General features: G+C 43.9%; 1 protein-coding gene across 5 annotated transcripts in view; it reads left to right on the top strand.

Annotated features, from left to right (window-relative positions):
• The window catches only part of LOC141958819 (1-acylglycerol-3-phosphate O-acyltransferase Pnpla3-like), a 51,181-nt gene that overhangs the window by 25,969 nt on the left and 5,928 nt on the right, over positions 1-19,284 (top strand). For 2 of the 5 annotated variants that reach the window (XM_074901728.1, XM_074901730.1), the window contains 6 exons: positions 10,178-10,410; positions 11,165-11,230; positions 14,081-14,290; positions 15,377-15,437; positions 17,325-17,540; positions 18,491-18,623. In XM_074901728.1, coding sequence (XP_074757829.1) covers positions 10,178-10,410; positions 11,165-11,230; positions 14,081-14,290; positions 15,377-15,437; positions 17,325-17,540; positions 18,491-18,623 — 919 coding nt within the window. Of the gene's footprint in view, positions 1-1,971; positions 2,052-4,476; positions 4,726-9,502; positions 9,615-10,177; positions 10,411-11,164; positions 11,231-14,080; positions 14,291-15,376; positions 15,438-17,324; positions 17,541-18,490; positions 18,624-19,284 lie in introns of those variants that run through there. The other 3 variants (XM_074901731.1, XM_074901726.1, XM_074901727.1) reach the window with 3 other exon arrangements.

The raw sequence follows: 19,284 nt of genomic DNA on the forward strand, positions 1-19,284 counted from the left end.
GTGTGGCCCCGCAGCGGGAGTGCGGCGGTGGCACGTGGAGACTCGGCACCAGGAGCACGGTGGGATGGGTTCCTCCTCCAGGTTACCCTGGGTATTTGTCCTCAGCTCACCTCTCTGTAACTCAACGCTTCTGTCCCTGCCCTGGGGTTCCTTGTGCATTTTAAGCAGTAAAGGCAGTAACAGTCTTCTGGACACTCATCCAGTAGGATCTCCCTTATGGTCTGCCCAAGTAGGATGAGTATACAGGGTGATCATAGAAAAAGAAAAAAATTAATTTGTTGTTGATTATAATTTTTGTGACAAATTGGCATCTTCAGGAGAACGTAGGAGTTACCTGAATGACAGATGGCATCACTCATACTCTCTCCCCTGCATGCGTTGAAACAAGAGGGGTAAATCTGCAGCATCCCTACAGGACTGTAAGCAATCCCTTGGTTTTGCTCCTTGGATTCTTTTTGGGAGAGGAGAGCAAGGCCTTCTATCATGACATGAGGTTGCATTATTCACCAAAGGCACCTGACCTGTTCCAACAAATGCTTTGTGTTTTTTCAGAAAAATTTCCCCAGCAGAGCGTTCCCAAAAGGTGTGAGGCGCAGACGAGGCCCTGGCGCTCTTGCATTAGGTAGGCTGTCACTCGGTACAGCCAGAATAACGTCCCACACACGTCACAGGCTGTACTGGTGAGTTAAGGCTGTTTTCCTGGGCTCCAGAAATTCTAGGAGGTACTTTGTCATCCTTCTGGAGAGGTGCTGGGCTGTTGAGCTGGCTTAGCACTCAGGAAATCAGGCTTCTCCTCCAACTTCGAAACTGGCCTTGCGGAGTGATACTGGGCCAGCCTCACCAGGGTGCCCCCTCCCACCTGCCCCGTGCGAATGGCAATCACAGCACATCACCTCTGAAATGCTTCACGAGATCAGCGATTACGAATGAATCCCTGAAAGTCAAAAAGATCATAGAAAACACTTGCTGTTTCTAAGCAGGACTTAGCAGTCAATCTCTTGGAGCTCATATCCTTCTCTTTCCAATGACAGAAATTCTCATTTCAAGGGTAAGATCTCAGACCCTGTGACTTGTGACCTGTGCAGTGGTGCTTGTTACCTCCTGCAGGTGCTCTGTCCTAAGTGGTTCCTTTTCCTAGAAATTACATACTTTCAGCTAGCCTAGTACTTAAATGGTACTTTTCTTCTAAGGAGTTAAAGGCACTTTATGAATGTACTATCGGTTTATCCTTTTATGTCAGATTTGATTTAATCTGTATTTTAGCAAAATGGCACGCCTACATCATAATTAACACGGTAACTAAGTGGAAAGGATTAAGGGAGAAGCTTTCAGTGGTTAAGTGATGGCCAGATGACATGCCTGTTGGATCAACGTGCCAGATGTTGGGTTGGGTTCATGTCTGTTGACAGAAGTTTGTAATCTGTAGGTGGGTTTCCTGGTGGATTGAATCCCCATCAGACTATGATTTTCATCACGTGGCCTTTCAGGCCTTGCTTCATACACCTGGAGTTATGGGGAAGTAATTATGGACTGGATTTGGTGAAGGATTTAGGATATGTCTGCAACACAGATTGCAGCACAGTATATGTTGTGATACTTGAGATAAATGGGTAAATCTTGAAATTGTGTACTGCTTTCTCTGACGTCCCAGATCTTAGAGCTTGCTCCAGGATCTTCATCCTAAACAGCTATGTGTAGGGCAGCTAAATCTGTCACTGGAATTAAATGGGTAAACTGAAAAATGTGAAGGAAAAAAAGAAAAGGGATTAGAAGAGGTTTTGGGAGGAAGGACAACTATCTTTATAGGCCTGGAGATAAAAGGGAGGTGAGATAACCAGTGATTAGCCAAAGGTTCAGTGTGTCAAACTCATCTACCTTTCTGATGAGACAGCTGCTTTTCCCGGGAAGGGAAATGGGATCCATCCTGTCTATATGTACCTCAGCTGATTTTTTTTTTTTTTTCTGCATGAGGAGCTGTTTGCTAAGCTGGAGATGATGTAATGAAGAAATTGCAAGATCTGTTAGGGAGCAGCCCAAGGAGATAAAAGCAGGTACCGAAAAAGAGTAGGTATATGCAGGAAGGAGTCCAGTGTTGGGAGCGGACTTGGTGTTGCCTACTGGGGAATTGCAATATACTTTTAAAAAAAATGATCTAAGCTGAGATGGGGAAGGACCTGGATTTATCAGCTGATCATAATACGATTATAAGTAATTGGAATCAGTGATTCAGTGTGCCTAGGAAAGCCTGTGTAAGGCTCTAGTGAAACCCCATCTGAAGGACTGGTTCCAGGACTGGCTGGGGAGCGCTTTTAGCGCCTTTCTCATGGGAGGAAGCTAGAGGAGCTCAGCTCCCCTGTATCGCAGGGTCAGGACTGGCAGGGAACGAGGCTTATCACTCCGAACATCAGTGATGGGTAGGAGATACTGATGTAAAAGGACAAAGTACAAGAGTTATGAACTGGCTGTCTATCATTTTACAGTAGAAATAAGACTTCTAACTATCAAAGAAACGAGGTTCAGGAACAGCCTTCTAGTGACAGTTAGGGATAAAAATATATTTTTAAATGGAGTTGATCTCTACTGGCAAAATTAAGATTAGCCCTGAAAAACCTGTTGATAGGATAATGGGTTGAAAATCCCCTGCTCCCCTGCCATTTAACTGGCTCTCCCTGTCACGCTGCTGCAAATGTTCAGGAATGTCCCTCTCTGAACACCTCAGTGTCTCTTTTCCAGAAACATGGATTATGAAATGGCACTCTCCTGCACTTAAGCTCTGAGTAAATAGCGTGAGAGCATGTGGAGAGAACATGGAATACAGTGGAACTGTCCCCTTCCTTTGGAAAAGAATGGAAGTAGATAGGAGTCACAGTCACCTTTTTAATGAAATAGGGCTCTTCCAGGAACAGTGGGATGTGGTTTCATCTCCCTTTTCAGCTCCCTCCTCCCCTCTGAACTGAAATGGATTCAGTCTTGCACCTTCCCCTTCTCCAAATGACAGGAAGCACCTACATGACCGGCAGGGTTGGATTTAGGGGACATTCTGCTCTGCTCACTGAAGGGTGTGACAATGAACAGATGAAGGTGCGTGGCCCAGCAAGGCAGAGGTGGCTGGAGAGCTGAGGTAGAGGTGGGAGAACTGCGAGTGTGGCCCGGTGCTGGTGGTGCTCACCTAGATGCAGAATCCCGAGTTTCTCCTCATCGTGTTTTGTCCGGGGCTTGTTCAAAATCTCCCTGGTAAAACTATCTAGTGATTGCTCAGTATATCTTTGATCCCACAAAAGAGCTTGAATCCTGTTCTCTCTTCCTGTCAGTGCACTTTCTATAAATAGAAAATTGCACAACACAACCTCTCCTGGGCATATTTGGGAAGCGTGAGCTCCTCTTGGACTCTTTCGAGATGTTTTGAAATCCCACTGTTAGGATAGAACGGTGCAGGCAAGTAGCTAAAGGGGTTTTCTGCAGCAATTAAATCCTAGAGGATTTCAGACATGCTGTTCTGGTTGGTTTTTCATAGTCCAGCTCCGGGGAGCTCCTGCTGGGCAAGGTAATGGTTGTGGATTCCCTTCTGAGCCACTCCACCTCCACCAGCGTTACAGTGGGAGCCCAAAGGAAACCGGGATTTGTGGGGATGGAGACCAGCACCTTGTACAGGTGGCTAAACCCTGCCTGGATGTGTTTAAGACTTCCAGAGGACAATGTAGGGCGCATCTCTGGCCTGCAATGCAGCACTCCACAGAAATACCTGACCTAGCGGGGAGGAAAATAGCCTGCAAAGCTGGAAGCACGCTGGCGTTCCTACACCGATGCGGACAAGGGTCGGGGCTGGCTGAGACCGGCGCAGCAGCTCCTTCACACAGGGATACGCTGCGTAGCAGACGGGTCGCGCAGTGCTGTGGTGATGAAGGTGTGGGCCCGTTGGCAGCGAGGGGAGACGTCCGTGGGGCACCGCAGTGGCGGTTCTCTAGACAAGTGAGCGTGTTAAGCCCTTGCTTCCATCGCCGTGGCAGCACCCTTCAGATTGTCGGGAGGTCTCTGGGTGCTTAAAGATGTCCTTCGGAGACCTCCAGCGGCCCGTCGGTGCCAGACGCCTGGTGTGGCCGGATCAGCCAGGCGGGTGCTGTGGAAAGCCAGTGAGGCGATGGTGACGGTTTGGCCTTCCCGCGGCGCTGAGCCGCTTTGTGTTTCTGGCGGAAATGCCGGCGGAAGGCGGGCGCGGCGTTGTGCCACCGAACCGATTCCCGAGTCTTCCCGCGTGGGTCTCCTCCCGCGGTGGGCGGCGGGGTGCGGGTTGGCCCCGCCGCGGGGCCGGGTCTCGCCTGAGCCGCGCTGCCCCGGGGGCCGCCGCAGCCCGTCCCCGGCGGGGGGCGGGAGCGCGCGCGGGGCGGGGCCTCGCCCGCCTGCGCGCGGCGGGATTGGCTGCGGCGCGGGGCGCGGCCGCCGTGCCAAGGCGCGGGAGGGCCGGGCCGCTCCGCCTCAGTCGCCCGCCGGCCGCTGCGGGGCCCCGCGCGCTGCCCGCTCCGCTCCCGCCCGGCACCATGCTGCTGGACCGCGAACGCGGCTGGAGCGTCTCGTTCGCCGGCTGCGGCTTCCTGGGCGTCTACCACATCGGCGCCGCCACCTGCCTGCAGGAGCGCGCCCCGCACGTCATCCGCGACGCCCGCCACATCTACGGCGCCTCGGCCGGGGCCCTGGCCGGGGCCGTGCTCGTCGGAGGCGGCTCTCTGGGTCAGCGGCGCGGCGGGGTGGGGGGTCCGGCGGGCTGAGGGGAGCGGGGCGGGGTGCTGCGGGCCGGGCCGGGCCGCTCTTGCGGCCGCCGCACGGCTCCGGCCCCGGGGAGCGGCTCTGCCGGCGCTGAGGGCTGGCGGGGCTGCCCTGCCCTGCCCGGCCGCCTTGTTGTCTCTCTTTCTCCTTTCCTGCCCCGCAAGAGGAACACACCCCAGCTATGAAATTAAACCCGAAGGGGTTACAAGGCTCTCTAGGTGCCGGGCTGTATTTTTGTTTTTTCCCCGTGTGCTTAGGTCTCAGCCCGTGCACATCAGATCTCTGAATACACAAAAATCGCGTCTCCTGGAGGGTGAGGGAAGAGGCAGGTGGTAAAGTTAGCGTCTCTTCACCTTGGCTGGGTATTTAGCAGCCTCCCGGGCTTCAGGAATGGTCTTGCCGGTGCCTCATCCGATTTCAACACTTGTAGTCAAATAGTCGGAGTTTTACTGCCGCAGGTACAGGGAGAGATTGTGTGTGTCGGCCTGAGGAGCCCCTGTGCCTCCTGGCCTCGGAGCTGCAAATACCGGGTGGATGACAACTGCTCTTGACCTTCGGAGGATTAAAACCTGTTGGGAGAGCGGGAGGTTGCAGAATCCCAACACCCTTCAAAGCGAGCAGGCTGACCCTGTCATGGGTTTGAAACAAAATATTTATGCTTTATTGGGAAATAACGCATCTCCTCTGTAGTTAGCTTTGCAGATGAGGTTTCGGTTAGCTTTGGAACGTTTGCTTTCCCTAAAGCCTCTCCTTCCTTGGGGGAAGGCTGAGAGAGTTAAGGTCACAGCTTAGGTTAGCTTTAACGTGCTTTTCCTCTTTAATCTGTGCCCAGTGTATGTTGCATAGGTCACTTAGGTATATGATTAGAAACAGTGGATTGATTAAAATCTCTGATTTTAATTGTGGTTTAAGAAATAGTTAATCTTGTTTTGTATGTATACTGGAGAGAAGATGTTAGCTTGCAACTAAATATAGTCTCTGTGGTGAAATAAACAATTGTTTTCTAGCTGTAGGAAAAGTGCATGTTACCTTTACTTATTCAGGGCTCATGAGAACCCAAATAGACATTTATCTAGTGAATTAGATGTGCTGCATGTTAAGTAAGCTTGATACAGGTAAAACATCAAGGTGTTTAGCATAGTGACTGGCATGCAGTTAAAAAACTTTATGAAATATCTGGAAATGGTTTTCATTTTAAACTAATGAAATCTACCAAATAAAAGCTTATCTAGTTCACGACTCAACACTGCTTTTGTTAGCAGTACCCTTAACAGGTTTAGAACAAGAGGGTTTTGTAAATTCACATTTTACCTTATAGATGGAGGAGGAAGACAATGAGTACTGGTTTGGAATTTGGAGAGGGTTTGGGTCTTGCCTTTAAATTTCTGAGGGAATAGTTCACTGGCTCAAGGGAATAGAAGTTCTCTGTATGTAACGCTGTGAAATGCTTGTCCCTGCTGCTTAGCCACTGATCTCTTATCACCTAGGCTTAATTTATTCAAAGCTTTAGCAAGAAACTTGTGCTACTTAAACTTTTTATTTTTGCTGTAATGTCCTAACACATTTGAGTTATTAGGAGCCTAATACCAGCTTTTAAAACAAATCATATTTATCTGCAATAACTATTTTTAGAATGTATCCAGTTTTAAGTCTTAGCTCATTGTAAATGATATAAGGAAGCTGCTTTAAATATTTGAAGTGCTCTTAAGCACGAAAGATGCTTAAGATACCTGAAAGTATTTGTTAGCAGCTTTTAAAATTTTTAACATTTTTGATAGTTGAGACTTGCAGACTTCAGATTATTCCTTGTCTTTCCCCTCTCATATGCCAACTGAGATTTTTGCTTTTCTCTAATAGAATAGCTAGTATGTGTGCCATCACTGCCCAAGGTATTGTATTCCATGGGCAAGTGTATTTCTTTTTTTTTTTTTAAAAAAGGCCACTTGGAAGACAATGCAAAACCAGCCACTTTCTAAAATCTGAATCATAATAAAGTCATCAAATTATGAAGGTATTCTCATCTTAATTCTATATCTTTTAACTCTTATTTTTTTGTGAGTTTGTGCTAAAGCAGAGGATTGTAAAGAAACACTGTGGTATAATAATTTGTATTTCATCAGTTCATACTTTGTGCCTCCCTTACGCTGATCTGCTTTACACGCAGCAGTTGTTGTTTCTGCAGCTCGGGTTCTAAGTCCCACGTGTTCTCACAGTGGCATTTCACTGTGGGAAGGCAGAGCCAGACTCTTCCCTGGGAGGGGTAGTGGAATGATGAGAAGCAGCAGACACAGGCTGGCACATGGCAAACGCTGATTGGGCACAAGGAAAGGAAAATTACCGTGAGGGTGCTCCCCAGACGGGCTGTGGGATCTCTGTCCTTGGAGGTCTTCAAGACTTGACCGGACCCAGCCCTGAATGAGTAGGCTTGTTGGTGCAGATGAAACTCTGGGTGTGTATGTAGGTATGTGTACAGGGGCTTGCCTAAAATTGCCACGCACCTTTCATCTCTTCCAGGTTTGTAGCTGCATGTTTTAGAGAGAGGGTTTTCTTCGTGCTTCATGTGACCTGCCGGGTAGGCGACCACAGTCTGTAGTATTTCAAGTCTGAAGAAAGGTAGATACTGGCCACCGAATGGGGGAAAAGTGTGCTTTTCCAGACTGAGGAAGGAGTTTCCTTCACTGATTTTGGGGGAAGGTAGAGGGAGAAGCTTCAGGGTGACTGTTCTGAGGATGAAGTGCCTTCCAGGCTATTCCGAACCAAAACGTAAGGCACACTCCTCCCGTCAGATCCTCCGCCCGGGTGTCTCGGAGACGGGGTATTTCAGTGGCGATGGCCTCGGCCGTTCCACGGGCGCCCAACACCACAGGTTTGGTGGGTGCTGTAAGCGCCACCTCAGGTTTCACTCTGTGGGAATTGAATCAATAGTTACTTAACCATTAAAAAGAGGAATATAGAAACATAACTGGAGACAGTTCACATTTAATAGAAACATTAATTTCTTTAGCTCTCTTGCATTTAAAAAACAAATCAAAGAGATGTACCAAGGTCTGCCTAAAATCCCAGTCTGACTCGAGCTCTAGCCTGCTGTCCCTTCCTGAGAAGGTCCCATTTTAGAGTACACCAGCCTAAGGGGTAACTGTGTTTTAGTCCTGGTGAGGAAGGAAGGGAAAAGGAGAAGTTGGAATACTTTGAAGTCTGTTGAATTAATAACGAACAGCTTTTAAAATTTTCAATGTTTTCATATCACATATACAGAAATTCTTGTATGTGGAAGAGATGAATAAACCGTGAAACCAAATTTCCTTTTTGATAAGTAGCTATTTTCTGAGCAGAAGTTGAAATGAGAGGAGTTCAGCTCTAGGCTGTTAGAGGTCAGCAGTTCTGCAGCCCTGTAATGGGCTGTGTAAAGTGAGCTGATACTTGCCTGACATTTTTTACGGTGAGAGGTGAATAATCACAATGCAAGCTTAGTAGAGGCCGTTGGTTTACTTTATTTTTTCTGCAAAAACAGGCCTGCGGTGCAAATGAGTGGAGGTGTCACCACGCTTCAAACTTAAGTAATGGTTTAAGCATCAATTTGACAGGATGGTAGCTGGAAAAACAGGGTCGAGACCTGGCAGAGAAGCGAGAGCGTGTCTGTTTGCTCCTGTGTCCATGCACCCAGTGCTTGTAGTTTGTTTTTTAGAACAAGCAGTTTACTTGTAAGTTTTCAAAAATTTTGCAAAAGGTAATAAATGCATGCACTGAGGCTGCTGTTCCTGGACAGAGTTCTGGTGGTTCGTTATCTCACTCCTGCAACTTGCCTTGGTTTGTCTCTAGAAAGTTTAGAAGATAGAACATTGCTAAATTAGTCTGTTTAAAAAAAAAAAAGGGAGATGGCAATTTGTATCGAAGTGCACGAAAACCAGAACTGCTCAAACTGTCTACGTAACCACTTTTGGGAATAACTTCTTCACTTGCTGGAGCGTGGTGTTTTTTTAATTGGATGTAAAATGTGTTTTACTAAGGTGGGTGTATATTTGCCCGTGAACAGTGAGCTGTGTCTAAATTGTTTGTCTCTTGAGGTGGGTGGTGGGGTCAGGCTGCTGGTATCGGTGGATTCATGGCCCGAGGCTTCACTCTGCCAGAGTGGAATGAAAAAAACCTGTGGTGATTAAAAATGAAGTATGTCTGATACCGCAGATTTTTTGAGATACTGTTTTGAACATAGACTCTTGGTTTACTGTGTTAAGAATGAGAAACATTTAGGTATTGGTGTTTGAGGGGGGAAAAATAACATTGTAGAATGGTAGTATTTTTGGAAATTAATCTGAACTCGAGGGCTTAAGCAGAGTTGTTTCCAGTGCAGTGCTCACATTTAACTCGAATCCTCTAGAAGGAGCCTATGTAAGTTAAAATGGCCAAGTTCTGAAAATATTTTTAGATGACCCTGTAGCATATCACTGGGGTTAATAACCTGTTACTTTGACCTTCCTCCCCACCCCCTTTCCTCTCCCAAGTTTACAAGCTTTTCAGGCAATTTCCTCAAAGTATGCCCTGGAGAAACATGGCGTTAGAATTCAAACACAGCATTGCAGGTGGATGAGCTGCTGTTCTTCCTTTGACTAGGTGTGTGGCTGTTAAAATGATTTTAGTGTTCTTGGGGAGCAGTTGTGCCTTCTGTAGTGATTTGAGCTGCTCCCAAATGCTGGTTTAGTTGGAGAAAAAATTTAGCTGGAGAAAAAAATTACTATGTGTCCATTACACGTTGGTAAAAATGCACCTATTTAGGTGGAGACCTGTGTGGGAGGTGTTACAGAAGTCCTTCGCATCCCTTACCCACCACTTAAACTTTACTCCTGACGTTCCTTACCGTAAGTTCAAATTTAATGTTCCCTTTACTGTGTTTCTATATAAATGAAGATAAATGGTGTCCTGAAACCTTAAGTTTGGTTCAAGTCTGACAAGCGTTACTAGCTGTGATGAGCCCAGGTGCTCTGCTCTTCAGCAGACGTGCTGTGGAGTGTAAGTCCTGTACACTGCAGGGTTTATGGAGGCTGCAGGCATGCTTACAAAGGTCACTCCCCTCTGCTTCTTAAAGAATCTGTTTCTTTATTAATAGAATTAATAAAGAATTAATAATTCCCAAGGGAAGCATCATATATGGGTATTTTACACCTTCAGCCTACATACAAATTACATACAAGTAACTAAGTGTCTGGCTCTTCACCAGGAGTTCTGTTTGGAAGTCTAAAGTGACTTTTTTTCCCTTCAAAAGACTCCTAAACTCTGGCAAACACTAGCAGACTGTTATCTGTTAAAAAGCTCTTGGATTCTCATGTTAGAAATGAGAAGTTGGAGCTCTAGACATGCTTTGCTACTGGAACTGTGTTTTTTGGTTTTTGACGTATCTTCTGTTCTTGTGTTTTATTTTCAGCTCAAGCTTGTGCAGATGTCCTGGCATTAGCCAAAGAAGCTAGAAAGCGAAATCTTGGTCCTCTTCATCCTTCTTTTAATGTGATAAAGATAATAAGAGATGGACTGATGCGAAATCTTCCAGAAAACACTCACCAGTTGTCATCAGGCAGACTGTGTATTTCACTGACCAGAGTATCAGATGGTAAAAATGCATTGATATCTAATTTTAACTCTAAAGAAGAAGTTGTCCAGGTATGTTCAGTTTTGGCAACTTTAAAAAGTTTCTGTAATCTTAAATCCATTTAATGTCATCCATTGGATTTCTATTTTAAATGTTTTAGGATATTGTGACTTTTGACATATTTTAAAGAGGAATTCAAGCTTCATTACCCTACACTGGCTCACTGGCCTCCCCAGTCAGTGTGTCTGTGAACTGTTTCACTGAGGAGGTGCAAGGGATCAGTCATAAAAAGGATAAAGGCCTTTAAAGTGCAGTGTAATCAATGAAACTATATCCTTCAAGAATAAGAATTTTTTTTAAACGTTATTCTTACTAAAGCAGTGATCAAGAAACAGTCGAAACCAGCTTTTTAAGGTTCTCTGTATCGGTTCCAAAGCTAGTTTAATATGATCCCAGAATGTTGATATTTGTGTCTCTGGTTAGTTACTTCGGTTACTCAGAAAATGTATAACTTGAGTGGATGATCATAAACTTTTCCTTGCTAATTAGCGTGTCGGGAAATGGTCTTCTAGGGAGTCTTAGCATTTTTTTTTTACATGGAGTGTGGTTACATTCTATAAAAAAAATGTGGAATACTCTAATCTTGTTTAAAATAATGCTTGATAATATCCCCCCCCCCCCCCCCCCCTTTTTATTCAAGTGTACTTTCAGGAGACTTTTTTTGGTTGCCTGCTCGGTTGTTTTTGCTCATATTTAAGGAAATAAATGATAATTTCAGTAACAGAACAGTTACCATTTAATTTATACGGTCTCATTTTCCTACAGGCTTTAATCTGTAGTTCATTTGTCCCTATTTATTGTGGCCTAATTCCACCGTCGTTCAGAGGTGTGGTAAGTCTCTATTCTTAAGATCTAACAATAGTTTTAGCTATTCTGGAAATATTAAGAGGCAGTGTATATGTTTTATACTGTAAAATAAATATCTTCATCATAGCTCCTACTGCTGTAGCTGCGTGTTACAGCTCTTTAAAAAAGCAAGGAAATGCAAACGTGTGGAAGATGGGTTATGTGTATTTCTTCTCCACCCTGTAAAACACATGCACATTTGTTCTGTCTTTTAAATTTCTTGCTGATGCAGTAATTGAAAGAGTATTCTACACTAGCAAGTATTAAGCTTAAGGATAAGTATTTATTGAAGCAAGTGATGCTCATTCACCTGCACAAATGTGTAAGAAGGGTCACTCATGCTTGTTTGGTTTTAAAAAAAGTTTTGTAAGATAGCTTATTGTATATCATTATGTTCTTGCTGTAGGTAGATCTGCCTTAAAATGGAATTAAAGGTCCGTGTTCAGTTAGATAGAAATAAAGCTTTTTAATGTTTTCTGTCATTACACATTCAGTGGAAGAAAGGTGGCTTTGGAAAGGTAAAGGGTCGGTATATTAGTCTGTTCTATCGCTTCATGGAAACTTGATTACAAAACCTCTTAAGACTTCATGTCTGCACTGGGTTTTTGGCAATCCCCCATTAAAGGGGCAGCAACTGCAGAAAAGTTTGTATAGTTTATTGTAGGTGTTTTGATGAACTGGTCTGGAAGCAGACACGCATGTCAAATCAAGGCAGTGAAACTCAACTGCTTTTTGTTACTGTATTAACTTCCATTTGCTTTCCTTACAATTCTTCCCTGTGCAAGGAGCACCAGAATATTTTTAAAAAATCAAACCTCAAAACATCTTTAACGGTGGCTGGTTACAGACTGTTCCCAAGGCAGGCTGGGAGTGCTGAAAGGTCAAGGATAGACATGACATGTATTTTCTTCTTCATGCTGAAATTTAAGCAAAAGTGATTAGAACTGTATAGGGATTTTTCTTTATCTGTACTTCTAAACCTTGTACGTCTCCTTAAACTCTTCCAGATTAAAGGGGTTATGAAAACAGAACGTTGGACTGAATCCAAGGTTTAGGTGGATCCAGGCTAATCTGGCTCCTCAGTTCTTGTCACCAGACAACAATGTTATTTTAAAAGGCTTAGTTCAGAGTGCAGAAACACAGAAGTGACGCTTTATTTGCTCAGACTTTGAGGGAAGGGGAAGGAAGGGATCATTGTATACTTTTGATCTTTCCAATTATTTTGATATGATCTGAATGCTTCGGAAGCCTTTTTGCTGTCAGTTGGTGAGAATACCACAGCTGCACAGGCTTGGCGTGACTCCTGTAGGCTTCAGCACAGCGGAATGTCGGGTATGTCACGTTTGTAGCATCTTGCCTTTACTGGCTTGCTGCTTCCTGCCTGTATACTCTAAAACAAAGACTTAAGGATGACTTTCAGTAGGTGTCTCTTCACAGCCAGTTGTGAAGCTTCTGGGTGTGGTGGGGTTTGTCTGTAGATTTTTTTTTTACCCCTGTCAAACACAGCAACAGTTCTAGATCAAAAAATTACTAGGGGGAACAGATAGGCAGAAACACCAAATAATTAAAACCATTTACCTCTGTAGAACAGTGACTCAGATGTGTATTTCCACCTTTTAATAATTTCATCAGAAGGCTGCATGCTATGGCTCCTCCTTTGCCAAACCTGTTGTGTCACACCTCGGTGATTGTGTTAGATGTTACACACCTGTAGGAAGTTTGTCAGCAGCTGCAGGCTGCTGGTCTAGAGAATGTCCAAGAAAGCTGACAGGTGGAGGAGCAGGCTGCTCAAGAAGGGTATGTTGGATGAATTGCTCTGAGCTGTCCTCTTTGTAATTCTTCATTTGCTCCTCAGAATGGTCAGGGAGTATCAAGGCAGATGATGTTGGTAATCCAGGCTGCTCCTGCTCAGATCACCCACTCTGTTACCTTTACATGTGACAAGGACCCACCGGTTATGTCTGTTGCCTAGTTAGGAAGAAGGAAGATGCAGCCACTAGACCAGCAAAGCTGCTGATGTGGAGCAGTCTTCTGCCCAAACCCAACAAACTGGCTGCAGCTGGTGCTGCTGGGGAGACGGCTGTTGTGAGTGACCGGAGGAGCTGTCTTTGGCCACAGCTCCTGCTGTGCTCTAGATTAATTACCCTGGTACAGAACTCTTCAGTTCTGGATCTTAGATGTGTGGGGTGATGAGGCATTAGAACTGCAGAAATGGGCACCTGAGTATCAAGGAGACAAAAGCACAACCTGGAACAGCTTCTGAACTTGCGCTCGGAGCACAAAGATAATCCATGGCTGTGGGCAAGGCTTCTGAACAATTACCCATTTTTACTTGCAGTTTCTTCATGCCCAGATGTTTTTGATGCTTTTATAACAAATTCTAATTACTAAGAGTAATTCTAAGTTACTCTTTACTAACTGAATGGTTTAGTATCACAGGATGTGAGCTTCGAAGTGCAGAGCTATTCTTTCACTCATATTCTTTCTAAAGTAGCTCTTTGGTTGGTGCTCTGCTTTGAGGAGGAAGAGACGACTGTATTACTTTTTCTCTGCATGTTGGTAGGATTATGATCTTTCAAATGGATTTGCTTTTCCTTAAACATACAGAAAAAATCCCAGATAGAATGTCTTAGACTACCTATGGAACTATAGGTAGGAAAGGTTTCTTTTAACTGGTGTTAGAGGACAAAGCATGCTACTCACGAGGTTTACCCCAGGAGCACAGGCAGAGACTGTCCTGTTACAGTCTTAAATACTGTTTAATTCTTGCATGAGAAATCTGCTGGTTAGAAATGTTCAGCCTTTGAGATTTCTTTTCCCTGTTAATTTTTGTAGCGCTATGTGGATGGAGGGATCAGTGACAACTTACCCCACTATGAGTCTAAGAATACCATCACAGTTTCACCTTTCGCTGGGGAGTGTGATATCTGCCCAAAGGGGAATTCTGCCAACTTTCATGAAATGAACGTGACCAACACCAGCATCCAGCTCAGTCTGGGGAACCTTTATCGTTTAACACAAGCGCTCTTCCCCCCAGAACCTAAGGTAAGTCACTGCCCTCGCCTGGTTACTAAAACATCTTTCCATAAAAGCCTTGCTTTTCCAGAAGGCTACAGTAACCTTAGCATTTTGTCTAGTCATGTGAACTTTTCTGGTGACGCTTCTTTTTTTTTTTTTTCATAGTTTGTCTTCATTCTTCTTTTTAGTCTCTCTGACTAAAAATGTATGTCCTGCTATTGACTTTCAGTATTTATTTGGGGATTAACACAGGACTCTGTCATAAAATCAACACCAGTAAATTAATAACTGTCAGTTTGTAGTTCTTTCATGTTTACCTGATAACCAGGTGCTTCAGAACTGAGCAGAAATTCTAAAGCTTCATGGTTTTGTAAGGTTCTCAATTTATACTTCACGCAGGCAAGTTGCCTTTAAAATCTGCTGAGGGCTACTAATGGCAGATCTGATGAGGGAAATGCTCTTGAATTGCCATTGTGAAAGCTGGAAAAATTAAAACAGACTTTATCCCTAGTTGGCTTGGGATATACTACAGAGGAGAAGTAATGTTCCTGACTGCACTAGATATATTTTTAAATGGAGTTTTGACTACTTGAAGAAAAATGCTAGATTCTACTTAGGTAGGCTTTAACTGTCTTTATTTTTTTGCTAGGACTACTGTGTAGGTGAGCTGGTGTTGCCTCTGGTGAAAGATGTTTCTGTATGGAAAACTCAGTCTGAGTTTGAGCATGAGAATCGCCCAGCTGAGCTTTCACAGCTTTGGGAAGTGGGAGGCACTGGGGGGGAAGGGGGGACTGACGTGCTCCAAGCCGCCTCTTTCAGTGGTGCTCGCATCTGCTGGAGGGCTAGGCAAAGAAACAAAAAGGGAGGAAATTCTTGCAAACTGTTAGAACGCTGTCCTTTTAGGTGAAGGAGCTGAAAGATAACTTCATGTATGCATCATCACAGTAGGCTTATTAACCTGAGTCTGTTGAGTTACAGCAGTTGTAAGAAAAAAAACTGCATTAACAAGAATGGAGGTGGAGGGTGGATGGAAGTGGCTTGTCATTCTGCAAACTGCTGATCTTAAGTTAAATCTCCTTTTATTTGTCTGACTCACTTACCCTGTGCTTGCAGGTACTAGGAGAGATCTGTGAGCAAGGATATTCAGATGCTCTTAAATTCTTGAAAGAGAATGGTATGTAATGCCCGGGCATAATTATTGATGATGTGGTCTTAATCTGAATTTATAAAAGAAGAAAGGATGAGTTAAGAAGGGGCTGGGTCTCTGAGGTTTTTGAAGGTATCATCATAAATTTAGTTCTCATAGAAATCACACAGTTGTAGTAACTATTCACCTGAGTTAAGTTGTGCTCCCACACAGAAATTGAACTTTTGGGTTTTTATCAAATTTGTGTGAAGTGAACATTATGGTATTGTGAAGTGAAATTACCAAAGAATTCCAATTCTAGGGAAATCGTATGATTGGTTTCTTCTGCGTTGTGAAAGAGAGGAATAGCCTATTGTTTCCCACTGCCGTGAAACCTCTGTCTTCTTACCACCTCCTCTCTGCTGTCATCCCGGTGAATTTCTAGGGAAAGCCCAATAGCCCAGAACTGAGCTGGCTGGCAACAATATAAACTCAGCCACAGCCAGTCCTGGTCTGGATCGTGAGAGACTAGAAGGCAGCTTGTCATGTTGCCGGGACCTGGATGAGTTTAGGGAGAAGAATTGAGAGTTGCTCTGCTCTAGTCCCAGATTCCAGTAACATATCCCATATTAATAAATGTTATTGCTCGCACGCTGAGACAGACGGGGCAAGGGCTGTAACTGGGGACGGGCACACAGTGAGCCGTGTGCCCCGCACCGAGCCCCGCAGCCTGCGGGCGTGGAAGCGGAGCGGTGCTGGGTGGGAACTGCAGCGTCCTGTCCACCGCTGCGCGGGGACCGGTGTGCTCACTGCTCGCACCGTTGGAACCAAGCATTAAATATTCAAGTTCTCTCAGAAAGTTTTTCTTCCTTGTTAAAAGAACGTCACAGTTCTGCTTAAGAGTGATTTTCTAGTAATATTGTTAAATATTTTAATGAGAGTCCTGCTTTAGGCAATGAGAAGCAGAAGCTATACAGAAAGCCTAGAGTTTGGGGCAGTGTGTGCTAAGATGGGTTCTGAGGCTGTCCTGCCCCTGCACGTTTCCTGGGTGCGTGTTTCCATCTGACACTCGCACCCGAGATTCCGTGCAGCACGTCCTCGGCACCTTTCCTCCGCACCCTCAGTGCTTTGCACTACTGTCCTCCTCCTGCTCACACTGCTCTGATCTCTTTTGTTCTTACTGTCACAGCTTTGTCTTGTTTCAAGCCTAATCAGTGATAATTATAACCTTTCCAAACTCATTCATTATGCATCTCCTTTCTTAAGTTATTTCAGCTGTAGCAGTTAATTTTTTTGCCCCATCTATAACACTTCAGATAACTCTATTGCTAAATTCACTGTAGATTCTTTTGACATTTGTCTCTTAGGAGTAACTGTAAGTGGGATACAGATTCTGTTCCATGTAGGTATGGATCCTAGTCAAATTTGGCAGTCTGTATATATGACTAACTTTTTAATGATTTTCTGGAAATCGAGTGTCACTGGTGTTCTTGTATTTTTTTCACTTTGTGCTCATTATCTGGTGCTTGTTTCTAAGGTAATTATCAGTGCTACTTCTTAATTGGCACCAGTTTTGCAAGGCAGCCAATGTTGATGTAGATCTGTACTTCGGATGTATCTTAAACCACTGTAGTACCCTACCTGCCTTCTCTACCATGCCGTAGCAGTGTCCCGGTGTAGTCGTGCGATACCTGCCCTGTCAGATTTCCCAAATCTCTGCTGCGTTTGAGGTGTGTTCTTTCACATAACTATTAAAGCAGTTTTCCACCTCTCCTTTAAATCATTTGCTTTCTTGCTGGAAAACAACTTTGGTCAATGACTGTATGTGCAGTTTCAGTTAATTGTTCACTTTTTTCCATGTCTTTAGCACCTCTTTTAAAGTAAGACCTAAATGTTTGTGGATCTAGTCTAAGTGCAAGCTCTTGACTCTTTCAGGTATTCTGAGTGACTCCATTTACATCCACTTGTCCTTCGCAAAAAGAAATCCTCATGAGCCTGCACAACACATCGAGCATGCGAAGAAAAGAAAGCTGATGGAAAATAACAGAACAGAAACCTTGAAAGTTGAAGTACTTAATGACCAGCTGAAGCCAAATCCATGGCCTTTGGAGAAGAGCATATTTGAGAGTCTACCTCCTAGACTTCGTAAAGGTACGTGCTTCAGGCTGCCTTCTGTAACATTGAACAGCAAACTTGGACTTACTTTTTTTCCTCCGCTTAATCTCATAATTTGCTTAAGATGCTTTTGATTTAATCTTAAAACTGCCTGTGGTATTAGAGACTAGCTCAACCCAAACCAGTTGTTTAATTATTAAATGTGAACATGTACATTTTGATGTCGCTATGGGAATAAAGGTTGAAGCAGGAGGAGGGTGCTGCTTTCAACAGTGCAGAGTCGTGAATTGAATTCTCTTGGTTTTGGATAAGCTCGGTATGCACATGGTATTTTTGTAAGTGTATATTTCATGCCAAAGTTGACCCTCAAATCCAAACACTGGTTATCCTTATCTCATTTTTTAAGATGGACTTCTGTAGATTTCTAATTATTTGGCTTTCCTGTCATCTTAATAAGACGTTAGTAGGCCAAAACCACTTCTGATATTTCTTTACTCTATAATTTTTATCTAGGTTTTTTTTGTGGATGCCGATATTGGTATTTTCAAGGTCTGAAATCTGTGATCACAGTGACCTAGGAGAAGAAAATTTGAAGTGTGATATTCCTTACAACTATGTGTAACAAGTGAAATATGCAGAAACTAGAATTTAAACAAACTCCTTAGAGTTAGAGAGTCTCTAACCAGACAGGAACGCTAGCGAAAACAGAAGGATTTTTGGAGAGGTGAACTTTACATCCTCTTATTATAAATTCTTAGATTTATTGCATAAAAGTTGCTTTTTGTCCCTGTGGTATGAGTCTTTCATTTGTTTTAAAATAGCCTAGAGAAGGTTTATGGTAGGAGTGTCTTGAGATTAATTCTTTCATTTTATAACTGAGCTTGATTACCAAGTTTTACTGAATATTCAGTCAGCATTATCAAACTGTGAACAGGTTAAACTGTTTTCAAATCATCTAACAGTTTTCAAAAACAATTATGCTTAAGCACTGCAGGAAGCTTGTAAAGAACAGAATGGATTCTACGCTCAGTTCTCTAAACTCTTCCCCATGCGGGTCCTGTCCTATTTGATGCTCCCTTACACGCTGCCGGTGGAGTCCGCCTACTCTGTTGCTTTACGGTAAGAAACTTCTAATGAATCATTTTAGAATAATTACACTTATGGAAGTTTACTTATTGAGAGCTTTTTCAGCATTGTAGGCTTTCTGGTACTCTAGAATTCAAGCAGTAACTGTCTCAAGAGCACTATTGGTGCCTCCAGAATGCATCCTCCCAGAGCCTCTGTGGTCTAAAGCTAAATAAACAAACATATGAAGAAGTTTTATAAACAATTATTCTCATTACTAGTAGCTGTCTTGTAATTGCCTAAAAGAAGCACCCTTCACTGCATTTTCCAGGAGCACATTCTTTATTACTGGATTCTGCAGCGGTGTTTGAACTTGATCCAGATAGTTCTTGTGAGTTAGCTTCTTTCTGAAGCCAGGAGTGAAAGCTGGTGTTCACTCACCATAGAAATTTTCTTACCGGGTTTGTTTAGGTTGACTGAGGGTTGTGCCCTTGAAACAGGGCTTTCATAAGCTTTTCAATTCTTGTAAAGGAGAAATGAGGCTGAAGCAATGCACCATGAACTCTAAGCTTTGTGCTTGCTTAAGAGAATTCCAGTCCTTGAGCAGCAGATGCCATGACTGTCTTTAGAAAATAGTTGAAAAATCAAATGTTCTGTAAATGGAACCACATAGAAGTCCAGTAAAATACTTTGTTTCTGTGCCACTTGATGTGGC

Source organism: Athene noctua, chromosome 3, assembly GCF_965140245.1.
Source record: "Athene noctua chromosome 3, bAthNoc1.hap1.1, whole genome shotgun sequence".
NCBI classification, from domain to species: Eukaryota; Metazoa; Chordata; class Aves; order Strigiformes; family Strigidae; genus Athene; species Athene noctua.